Source organism: Macrobrachium nipponense, chromosome 48 (genome assembly GCF_015104395.2).
Source record: "Macrobrachium nipponense isolate FS-2020 chromosome 48, ASM1510439v2, whole genome shotgun sequence".
Taxonomy (NCBI): domain Eukaryota; kingdom Metazoa; phylum Arthropoda; class Malacostraca; order Decapoda; family Palaemonidae; genus Macrobrachium; species Macrobrachium nipponense.
Window position 1 is genome coordinate 22,282,184 of NC_087223.1, and position 12,183 is coordinate 22,294,366.

Here is a 12,183-nt window from a genome sequence, read left to right on the forward strand (position 1 = left end):
TTAAAGTTTAATAATTGATCATAGCCTTCAACTTTTTCTGTATGAAAAGAAAGTTAATACAGTGAATATTTTCATTATACGAATGAAAAGTGTGGTTATTTGTCCTAGGTTTTTTCTAGAGACATATTAATCTTCTGGGTAAATATATACAATTTAAGGTAGTCAAGTACCAAAATCTATGATAAAATTTTGAACACTGCATTTCGAAAAGAGGTCATCAGTATCTTGCAATTAAGAGCAAAAATTGACTTGGAGATCAGGTAACACTCGTGGCTCGATCTTATTCTGAAATGATCACCAGCCATTGTCTAGTTTCTCCTGGTCCCTAGCGTGGGTGGCGAGGCACTTGTGTATGAGTTTGGTATCCTTGGACCAAATTTAACTTGACCCTTTTTTCTAGAACTGGTGTGGTTGGTTAAGTACTGTATATAGCACCTTAAAACTGCATGTAATTTCCCATATTTTTCAGCTTTTACCTGTATTAGTGGGAAAACCCGTTTTAATGACAGGTACTATAGTAGATTCACATCACCCGTGCATCTGATGTTTAGGCCTGTCCCTTACGACGTTCCTGACTGGCTGTTGATAAGCCAATCACTGGGCTGGAAACTCTCCTCAGTCTCTCTCGAGAGTCACACGGGCAGGATGTATGTATGTTCCACCTCTTTCAAAAGTATCCCTCAGAGGAGGTGGAAGATACATACATCCTGCCTATGTGAATGCTCTTCAGAGAGACTGAGAGTTCTCAGCCCTGTAATTGGCTTATCAACAGCCAATCAGGAGCGTCGTAAGAGGCGGACCTTTAGACACCAGATGAACTGAAGAAACTGGAAACAAATTTCACCCGAATGTAAAAGGTCATGAATGAACCACAGCTTAAAAGTATTAAACTTTATTGAGCACAGTTGCACATACATATCTCTGGATAAATAATTAAAATTTGTAAACAATTTTGTATTTAGGAAAAAATCCGCAGAGAGAAATACTGTAGTTAGCTCCTACTACGGACAAGACTAGATGGGAGTGTTAGGACAGTGTCAATGGATTTCCCCGAAATGCTTTATGCTGGTGTCCGGATCGGCTCTCGCTGTGAGAGCTTCTGCTTCTGCATCGTTTCAATAAGCCTGTAGTTACTCTGTGAATTTTGCCAACTGCCACAGGACAAAATAAAAAATGTACGAGTAAACCGAAGTACAAAATGACTGATCTACAATGTATTTCATCGTGTGTCTATATCTGCAATGAAAGTCGAAAGCTCACAATGTGTTAAGAATGACGCTTGTGAATTGTCGTTTGCCGTACCAAAAGCACCAAATATATAGATATATATCTCTCTCTCATTCTAGAATTCCTTTTTTAACACAGAGCAAAAAGCTTTACTGAAGAATGCTACCGGTTTGAAAGCTGCCAAGATCTTCTGACGCGCTAGAAACTGTCACTTCAAAGTGTCCCTCCCACTTGGGGATTACTGCTGCGTTTAGTTTCAGTCTTGAAACAGCTGCACCAAATCCAATTCAGCCCTACGTTTTTAACTTACTAAGAATGACGCTTGTGTGTGTGTGTGTGTGTGTATGTGAGAAGCACACTTTGAAGTGGAATTCAACCAACAATCTGATTAACACTTTGAATAGCTAATGGAAACTGCCCTGCACTTAGATTACACCTATCACTGCCCTCAGTCTGATTCACGTTGCCAAGTGTCGTCTACCCAAAATTTCTGGCTCGCACAACTAAAAAGTGACGAGCAGAAGGAGAGAATAGCAACGTCCCCCTCCCGCCCCGGCAGATTTAGTTATGAGAGTCAGACGCAAATGGTAATGTTATGAAATCCTCCTCGCGGACCATAAGATTGGACCCTGTTTCACATCTGTATATTGTCAAAGAGGTCACGAAGAAGTCCCCCAACACACATCACATCACATCTCTCCAAAAAGAAAAAACAAAAACAGGAGTAACTTTAGGAAATGACCACTCTGCCTGCAGGAGGAAACATTAATACAAAAGAATTTATACAAAAGAACACATACAAATGGGTGACCCTCTCTTTCCTCCTCCTTCTCTATAACCTTCCTCCGGGGGTCTAAACATCTCCTTGAAACGTATGTCCGAACAAATCATATTTTTCCTTCTTAAATAAAAAAAAAAGAAGAGGACACACTCGCACACTCATTTACAAGACCAGCAACGACACTACCCTGGCGAGAGCGAAAAAGGTGTTCACACAAAGAATAATTCTCCATACGACTAACTGTACTTTTTTTTTTTTTTGTAGTAGAGACGATTCTTCAATCACTGAAGCATTTGGCACAATGAAATGGGTTGGCAGAAAGTGTGGACAATATTTACTTAGCAAAAGAACCAAATATATATACTGTATATATATATATACATTTATGCATGATCGTGTCAAATGAAATTACAATTTGACTACATTATATACACTATAAACATTTTTGTACATACATTCATACATTTTACACCATTGCTCAGGATTTCTCCAGAAGTCATTGAATATCAGCAGCAGTTTAATACATATCTATGCTGTATATATATTGCATTTATATATAAAATAGTACAGGTATAAAAAGTGTTTGTAAATGACAACAGACAATGAGTATTGTGACTATTTAGCATGCAGATTACGTGATCAGACGCATACGCGTAACAATCTTCTGACGTTTCGGTACCTGGACGTTTTCGATCGTCAGGCAGACGCAGTGCCCTCGTCTCAGGAGATCTTCTTCGGGGCAAAGATCAAGGCGTCAGAATCGGAATGACCACCAAGAAACTGTTTTCTCTATTGTAATATTGTATTATTATATATACACAATCCCCTTATCTTAACAGGTTATTACACATCAAATACATCCGAACACTTCGAAAAATAAGAGCTACTTACCTTTTACAAATCTATTCCCACTGGTGTCCTGAGACTGCTAAGTCCAGCAGATTTCAGTGAACATGTTCATACGTGACAAAGACTTGGTGAGAGGGTGTCATAGGCGAACACCTACATAAGCTTAAAATCTACGAATGCCAATAGACCTGACCTTGAGAAAATTCAAAATCACAGACGGCAACCATTGAAATTTTAGAAGGTTAAAATTTTTCTGGTCTTACACAATAGACTTAAGAGTACTTAAACGATTCATATATATAGTCAACAAGTTGGACGTCTGAGTGAAAAACGATGCAAAACACCTCATACATCAACCACATGAAAATGAGGGGTCAAGTGATATCTGATGATTCCTCGCAATTCATGGAAAAAAATATAGGCTATTCTCTTTAGACTACACTGGTAAATCATCTCCTGTCACACCTGAGGACTTAATCGATGTATAAACAACTGCTTTCATTCTCTCTCTCTCTCGATCCTCTGCAAAATTTTAAGAGATTTTCATTTTCCTCGTAGATTTGACCGAGTCAGCGCTTACAATTAATTCAGAGGTCAATCCTCTCTGTGGGTTTGTATCTTTTCAAGGACTTTTCCATGTTGACTCGATGTCCAACCCTTCTAACCCCCAAATTGATAAGGGTGTCATTGTTTATACCCATCAGTTTTCTACCATCGATATCCTGTTCCTCAAAGGAGTCTTTGTACTCTGGCATAAAGATGCTTTCCAGCCACTCGGTCGTGTCACGCGTCGTCCACTCTGTCAGGGTTTTGTTTCTGAATCCTGGCACCTCGTCACTGTCACCACTGTTCTGGTTCCCGAGTATTCTGACAGATGGGTCGTAGTCATCGTTGGAGATCTGAATGACCGTCTTGTTCCGTTTGTTCTGTGATTCGGCTAGCGACATGTCGCAAAATTCTGGGGGCGGTGCCAAGACCATCTCTCCCGCCGCTTGTTCTCGGGCCGGCACGCCTGCTAGCGTGTTGACCTCGTTGAGGGAATCCATGTGCATTCGTATCAGCTGGAGGGACTCCTCGATGCTCCGCTCGTACTCTGTCTCCCCTGTGTCCACGTTGGTCGTCTTTTTGTACGCATTCCTATCCGCTGCGGATGCGCGAGAGGTAGGCGGTGCACTTTTCTCTCTCACTGTTATGGGCTCACTTTCAGCACCCCAGTGGGGGTCTCTCGAGGCTGATCGGCTTCTGTTGAGAGTTCCCCCCATCGTACTCTTGATGGCCTGGCTGGCTGGCGGCACTGAGCTACCTCTGGTGATGGTCGCCGCATGGGGCATTCTGGGCAAGGTCGCTCGCATCTGCATGGCGGCGCTTGCGTGGTGGTGATGCGGAATCTCTCTCTCTGCGGTACTCCCAGAGCCAGATGACAGGCTACTCAAAGAGGAAAGAGTGCTGATTGTGTCTTGGTCTACAGAACGTGTGAGGTTTCGACTCTGACTAGCATCCAGTTCTGTGTCTAAATCGGGTTCGGTGGTCTCTTGAGGTGGAGGGAGTTTCACCAGTGAAACGGCATTTCTTGTAAGAGTTCCAGTCCTCCTGGCACCGTTGCTATCACTGTCTTTGCTGGAATCACTCTTGTCGCCCTTTTCGTTCGTGAGAATCCAAGTGCGATCGCTAGCTTCGTCGGAGCTCTCGGAAGCTTCTGAGCTGTCGTCCCGAGTTCCGTGCCTGGCGAACCTTTCATTTTTACTTCCTGAGATTGTATCAGACTCTGTATTTATGACAGTCACATAACTTGACTCTGGATGAACATCTTGGTCAGAACTAACTCCACTCGACGAGTTATCTCCATCTTCTATGTTAAAATCATTTGGACAGGACTGGGAGTTTTTCATGATGAGGAGAGACTTTGAATCGTCCCGAGGCAATGCGGGAACTGGCTTAGCTTTCGTTCCGCTCGGAACAGTCTTCTCCTTTTGGCGATTGAAGAGAGCAGATTCCTGAATAGCATCAGAAATTGCTTTGCCGTTACCGTTCTCGCCGTTGACCTTCTTCACTGGACTCGAAGTCATGGATTTTGACCCGTCGCTTCCTCCGTCATCTTGTCTAGCCTGTCTCTCAGCTGCTTTCTGAGCAATCAAGTCTTTGAAGTTACTGTTAAGAGGAGTTGGGTTCTTTGAAGGTGCTGCATAGTGGGGAATATCAGAGGGGTCTGATATGGAAGTTACGAGGTTGGGTGAGAAATCAACTGACTGCTTTTTCTTCTTCAGAGTTCTCGTCTTTTTGCTCTGTGAATCATCTTGGGAATTATAGGTGTGGTCTTCATCAGAACTATAATCAGGCTCGGGAATGTCTGGCACAGATGAGGCGACGGATCCAGGCCCAGTGTAAGCCTTATTTGGAGAACAAGATTCCTTTTGCTCTTGCACAGATTTATTATTCTTTGGTCTAGCATAAGTAACTGCATCACTGATTGGGGCCTTCTGGGCACAGGTTGGGGATGTCATCTCTCTCATCTTTGTCTCGCCTTCTGTTCCCCTGAATGTTGAGTAAGTTGTGGAATATATTCCTGAATCTAAGGAAGTCTCCTTCTCGGGCGATCCTTTCTGAACACTAGGTCTGTTTGTGCTCGGTGGCAGACTCTGGGAGCGCGTTTTTGCGGTGCCACCATTCTTGCGATTCAAAGCTGCCATCATGTCAGGACTACGGTATCCAACCGCTTTAATTTCTTCTGGAGAGGCGTAAAGCTTGGCGCAATCAGTAGGGCGGAAGCTAGACTGAACACCAGGGGAGAGAGGAGCTGCATCTGTAGTTGAAGCCGCTAGTCCGACGGCTGCGTAATCACTCTTTGACCTGCTTATGTCAACCTTCACAAGCTGTCCAAGCGGAGGTGGCGGCGGAGGATGCGTTGGCGGAGGATGAAGGCCTGCTTTACGAAGCATGTTGGAGTTGACAGCCGACTGGGATCTCCTGAGAAGTCTGTAATCCATGGAACCTGGAGAACAGTTAGGAGAGTCACTGCTTTCCTCCTCAGTTCCCTCCTCGCCACTCTGCCAAGAATCCTTAGACTCGGGAGACTGCGCCGTGGTCCTCTCTAGCATGGTCGAGCGGTGTGGCGGACACGCAAGGGAGTGTCGTGAATTCCGTTCGTTTAATGTTGTGACGAAGAGGTCTTCCTGCGAAACAGACTTGCGCTTCTCCTCTATGGTTAACTCCGCTTGGGATCCCATGACCCCGACCTTCAAATCTGGAGTGGAATGGTAATCCTTGTGCAGTCTGCTGAGGTCCAGTGCTTGCCTTGCTTTCAGGGCCTGAAAAAGAGGACAGACTCTGAGTGGACGTAAATGTTAGCTAGGTTCTAAGAAGTGCGCAAAGTCTCAATGCCATGCGGAGTCTATGAAACACACGATACTGCAGAAGCTTGACAATTTTCTCTCCGTACACAAAAGCTAAACAAGTGGATGTTTCACAGCTTCAGGCAAAAGTAAAAATAAGTCCATTAAAAATAAGTTAACTATGAAGACTGAATTCTTATGTCATCAGGATTTTCGTCTATTGAGAAGTTGTAAAGACCTACACTACCATAGTTTTAGGACTCAAGACTGCTACATTTAAAAATGAATTTATCAAATTACATCTCAATTTAGTGTTCTACATTCACCAGTTCTCAAATCTTAAAGGCAAGAAATGTCAGGGAGACTGAAAAAATGAAAAAAATTACCATGATTAAGAACTTCAGCAATTATCAGTTACAATTTTTGTATAGACTTGTGACAGAAGAAATCAACACTCAATTAAGGTCAGCTGAAAGGAGAGTGTACCAAGATGTAAAAAAGACCAATGTCTGATTTCGGATGATGTTTAATTATTAATTCATGACAGTATACTGAGACAGGAAACCATCCCAAAGAATCATTTCTAGGCCACAAGTCATCCAGCTCAGCAATACAGTATATCACATGTCAGTATATAGTAATTTTTGCATATCTTGAATCTTACGTGCCTTACGTGGAAACTCTATTCAATGCTTACCTTCGTAAAGAATATAAAATACTATAGTATATAGCCCTTCTCACCTTGTCATATTTCTTTCAAGTCAAAATGTTTGAAAATAAATTCACTTTTATGAAAGGAAGCATTATCCTTAATAGTAGAAGGTTACCCATGTGGATCATGCGTACAGGAAGTCCCCAGGTTATGGGGGTGGTTCCGTTCCTGGTAGGGCGCTGTAAGCCGAAAATCCCCTTAACCCGAATCATCATTATAATGGTAATAAATAGCAACAGCACTGTAAGTCTGGGTTACAGCGCCGTAGAGCAAGTTAACAGAGCCATGAGGCAAGAGCCTTAAGTCAGGAACGACTTAAACGCGAACCTGACGTAACCCGGGGACTGCCTGTATTCCTGGTATACTACATACAATTCACTCACCCTCAGGCATACAAAGGGAATACCACTACGCTAGGAATGCAACGCCTGCACTACAGCTGTCGTAACATAGACAAACATTTCTACAGCACGTGCATTTTTAACTTTTGCTAAAACAACACAGTTTCACATCAATACACCTACAGCATTTTTATAAGATCACAATGCCTTGCGAGTTATCTTGCGTTCAAAAACGTCGTCCAAGCTGGCATCATAGCTTCTTTGAATCTTAAATTATTTTCGTAGTTCTGCAGTACACAGATGTTATGTGGGACCTATAAATCTCGTCAAGAGAATTCACCAAAGGTCTTCAATAAGATTTCTGTTAATCAACATATCTGAAGTAAGTATTTTTACAGTACAGCCTCTACTTTTGTTTCTCGGTACCTATTGCAGTGCCAAGCAATCATGGTACCATCTCAGACCCCCATTAAATGTGCCTTCTTTTTGCAAAACAATCATAATGATCAGCTGCAAATCATCCCTCTTTGGTGAATTACTTGTGTAAGAAATATAGCACTCCTCTGAAATTCTGCTACCCACAATAAATGCATGAAAAGTGCAAAGCATTATTTCTAAATGCACGTGCATGCATCGTTAACATTTTAGCATCCTATCCGTTAACATTTTAGCATCCTATCACATGAGCAAAACTCAAGACCACAAATTATGGTTGCCAGTGGATCACTTCTATAAATGTCACAGTGCATAAAAAAGCAGACATTACAATCAACTCAATTTGACAAATTGCACCATGAACTTCCTGAGGCAACATATAAGGAAAGTTTGTTTTACTTATTAAACCTAGTTTCCGGCGCTGTCAAACATCCTAGAATCAAAATTTAGTGCTCATTTGGAGCCGCATCACCTGGATAAAGTTGATGTGAGTTGTATCTATGAAGTTGAAATTGCTAGTTTATTTCACACCTCATGAAGAGAAAAAACTGATTTATTGAACACTTCATATACTAAAATCTGACCGCAATGAGAATGCTGCGCTTGACAATGTCAAGATATTTTTGGACCAGAAAATCTCAAATGACCTAAATATTGTATTTGCATCATTAATCTCCCCTTTATGAGAACAATAGTGAAATAAAAACAAATATTAGTACAGAGCAAAAAAAAAATGAAGCAGCATTTTGAATATGCAAATTGCATCTCACAAATGAAAACCTTGTTACATCACTCCAAAACCTATCCAACAGACCAGGGGTTATTTACAATGAAAGCAGTGAATGAATAACCTAAAAGATCCTGAACACAGATCGCTTACAGAACTGACAAATTCAAAAACCTGAAGCGTAGTTGACCATGCTAAGAGCCTTTGTCACCCCTTACCGGAAACATCGGTTGGAAAAAAGTTTTGAAAGACATCCCCAGACCTTCTAAGGTATGTAGAGGCTGCTAGAAGAGAGTTGTTAAAGAGAGGGGAAATTATTTTCTCTATAAAAACAACAGACTTACATTAAAAAGGAGAAATTTTATATGCCTATGTTGCATCACACAAAAAACTAGCTGATATGTCATTCTTAACATCTCGACAGACACTATTGAAAAACTGCAAGCATAATTCTCACATAAAAGTCATTGCACACACTAACTTTCGAACTGGTTAACCAGAAGTGACATAAAACTGCAATTTAAATCAAATTTCATACTGAATTTCACTCAAAGTTTTAATTAGAGTCAACGGAAATTAACTTTGAAGTCGTCCAAATGAAATGATGGTCCCACTTGAAGGGCATTGAAGTTGCTCCACTGATTATACCAGCTGAAAGCATTGTCTCATTGTTTTATAAGAAAGTCTACCACTACAAAACATTTAATAGTTGCACAATAAAATTCTCCCTTTGAATTTGTGCTCAAACGTGACTTTACTTCTACTCTGCCAAAATGGAGATGATCTATTATGTAATTCACCAATTTTCTTGATTACATAACTGTCCAGTTGTTTACTTGTTTTACTGGGGCTCAAAGGATAATCTAAAGAAACTCTAGGATTATTTAAAATGCAGTGAACAAGACACAGTGGAGTAGTAACACCAAGTCAGCAATTTTGTGTGATCCCAAAGTTTCATCAGTACAAACTGTTCCGATATCACTATTCAGAACAGAATGAACTGACCTAAAAAATGTCCTTCACTCTCTCTCTCTCTCCATGTAATGGCAGGGCACTGACATTTTTATCTAGATTTATCAGAAAAGTCTATCATCATAGATCAAAGACAAGACCTAAGGGAACCATACACTAGCACTTTTATAGTTTGGTTTGGATCTGACACTATTGTTCCATCTGCCACTAAGGCACTAAAAGGTGTTTCATTTTATAACCAAGACATCAACAGGCAAGTAACTAGGGACAACAAATTTATCATGATTCATTTAACATCATACAACAATAATTTAAAGGGCGATACAATACGATACAGTACTAACGTAGCTTGAAATGCTTTTACACAGGTACTATTTTGAAGGCTGCCTTTCAAAGCTGCTAGAATTTTTCCTTACTGTACAGTGAAATAGAACTCTCTTTTTTTTTTCAGCAACCTATAGTACTTCCACACCCCAGATGTGGTGGAGAACTTGAAACAGCTTATAAAGGGAGGGGGATTCCCTAACAAGAAAAATAACTCAGCAGCAATGAAAATGTTGCAGTCATGAGGTCCCAAAGTCCACATAGATGAATCAGTGTAGAACAGACTGCCCAGTATGGTAAGAATTTCCCCTGCCCAGATGTTGCCATGTACTATATAGCATGAAGTACTGCAGTTTACCTTACCTAAAGACACCAAGTACAAACCCAACCAGAGAGCGGATGCCTCTGATGCCGCTAACAAGAGCATGCAAACTGCGAGGACTGCGTATACCAACCTTAGCTTTCTTCATCTCGGCCACACTGGCATACACACGTGGCGGACGGCCCGTTGGGGTCGCAGGAGGCGAAGAGGGAAGCGAGCCGGAGGACTGATTAAGGATGTCCTCGACCTCATTTGCTGTCATGCGTTTGGAAGATGGTCTCGCTTTGATGGATGCAAGTTTAAGGGTCCCCACGGGGGTGCCCAGGGTGGGAGTGCCTTGCGGGGTGCCATACTGACTGCCACTGATAGGGCTCGCTCCGTACGGACTCCCGCTCTGGAATTGGCAGGCGGAGCGAGACATCAAGTCCCCGTTCTCCCGCATGCTGGCATCCAGTGCTTCTAGAGGGGGCAAAATGCTTTACGTCAGTCAGGGACATGTTTTAGGGAGAGTCGATTAAACTGCAAACAATTATATTTAGCAGACGGACATGCACACCTCCAGCAATACAGTAATTGTATTTTTTCATATATGATATGTTGCGCTTCATATGTTGAATATGCATTAATTGCATGCAGTATGGGCTGGTATTATAGTACAGTCATCTTTACCTCATGCAGCCTAAAATGCACTAAAACAAAGCTTTTTTTTTTTCTTTGAAGTTGCAGTTGTAAGGAGAACTGTCCCAATTAACCAGTTAATGGTGAAAACAAAATCGGTTTTATTTTTTATCCACATTATCAACTCCAAAAGACAATGTACGGAATAAGAAGCCAAAAGTTGGTTACGTCAGACTCATTTTAGAACTATTGGAACTGGGACACAAACCTTGAAAACAAAACAGATTCATCTTACCAATGTCCTGAAGTCCTGCCACCATAGACTTAGCTCTTGCCCTCCCAACACTTAAGGTTGTTCTGGGGTCTCTTGGGGGGGGTGCAGGGGGGGCTTGGGACGACCGCACTAAGAGGGAGACACACACACAAACACAGTTAGTGAAGTGGCAGCAGCAAGCTTTTAGGCAGCCACGAGGGTTATCGTCCGACACGGAATTTTGTTGAGGGTGCAAAAGAGGTTCTGGATATTACTGGACATAAAACATTCAAATCCTTGAAGGAGAAATCTCTGAATGAGAAGGTTACAGGTAAGAAATAAACCAATTTATTCGTCTGTTTAGCTACAGTATTAACATTTCCGCTGGAATCTCTCGAGGGGTACTGAGGAACTTGATGGGCGAGCAACTCCTTGATTGCTCCAAGATGTGGCCTAGATTGAAAGCAATGCACGACTCATATTAATACTGTATGGATCAATCTATGTGTTTATTTAAATATTTGATTTTGAACAGTGAATGAACGACATAAAACAGTACAGAGATAAAAAAAACAACATGCATAAGATAGCTACGACATTATAATACTAACAAGAGACACAAATCAAAGATAGTAAACCGAGCGAGCGGGTAGTCGCCAGCACCACGAGTGTGAGAGAGAGACCGGGTAGTGAGTGAGTGTTCGACGCCCCTGGAATACCAGAACCAAATTTCACCTTTAACAATCATCCGGGCTGCTAGTAAAAGCGAAAGCATCCTGATGCAGAGCATCTGTCATTTTCTTATGGATTTCAAGTACTGAATAGTAGCGGTAGGAACCGATCTGAAAATCAAAAATGGAAGAGAGCGCAAGAAGCCTCTACTACGAAATTGACACAAGTGAATACCTTCCTCAAAACTAAGAAAAAAACAATGAAAAATAAATAAAGGTCACCTTAATTTTAACATAATCACATGTTTCTCTCCTATAAGCAAGAGTCATTTATGACAACTGTTCTGAAAAACTTTAAGACTAGACAAAAAAAGGAAAACAAAAAAACAAAAACGCAACTCCTTTGCAGGTAGTGAAAAATTGTTAAAGGGACACAGGGAGGCAAGACATGAAAAAAAGTACTTGACTGGTTTTAATCAGAAGTACTTTTGTTAATGAGTAACCACGAGAGTGTCAAGGTTTTTTTTAAGGATGACATACAGTTCTAAAATGTCAATCTACCAAAAATAAAAAACAGAAAAGAAAGAATGAATATATAGATATATATAAATAAGACTAGACC

At 41.3% G+C, this 12,183-nt stretch overlaps 1 protein-coding gene across 6 annotated transcripts in view; it reads right to left on the reverse strand.

Moving 5' to 3' along the window:
• Positions 1 to 876: 876 nt before the first annotated feature.
• LOC135205123 (protein shank-like) overlaps positions 877 to 12,183 on the reverse strand; it is a 143,138-nt gene continuing 131,831 nt past the window's right edge. For all 6 annotated transcript variants that reach the window (XM_064235472.1, XM_064235473.1, XM_064235475.1 and 3 more), the window contains 4 exons: positions 10,933 to 11,040; positions 10,153 to 10,478; positions 8,620 to 8,685; positions 877 to 6,162 (listed from right to left, as the gene is read on the reverse strand). In XM_064235472.1, coding sequence (XP_064091542.1) covers positions 3,445 to 6,162; positions 8,620 to 8,685; positions 10,153 to 10,478; positions 10,933 to 11,040 — 3,218 coding nt within the window. In that variant the 3' untranslated portion in view covers positions 877 to 3,444. The remainder of the gene's footprint in view (positions 6,163 to 8,619; positions 8,686 to 10,152; positions 10,479 to 10,932; positions 11,041 to 12,183) is intronic.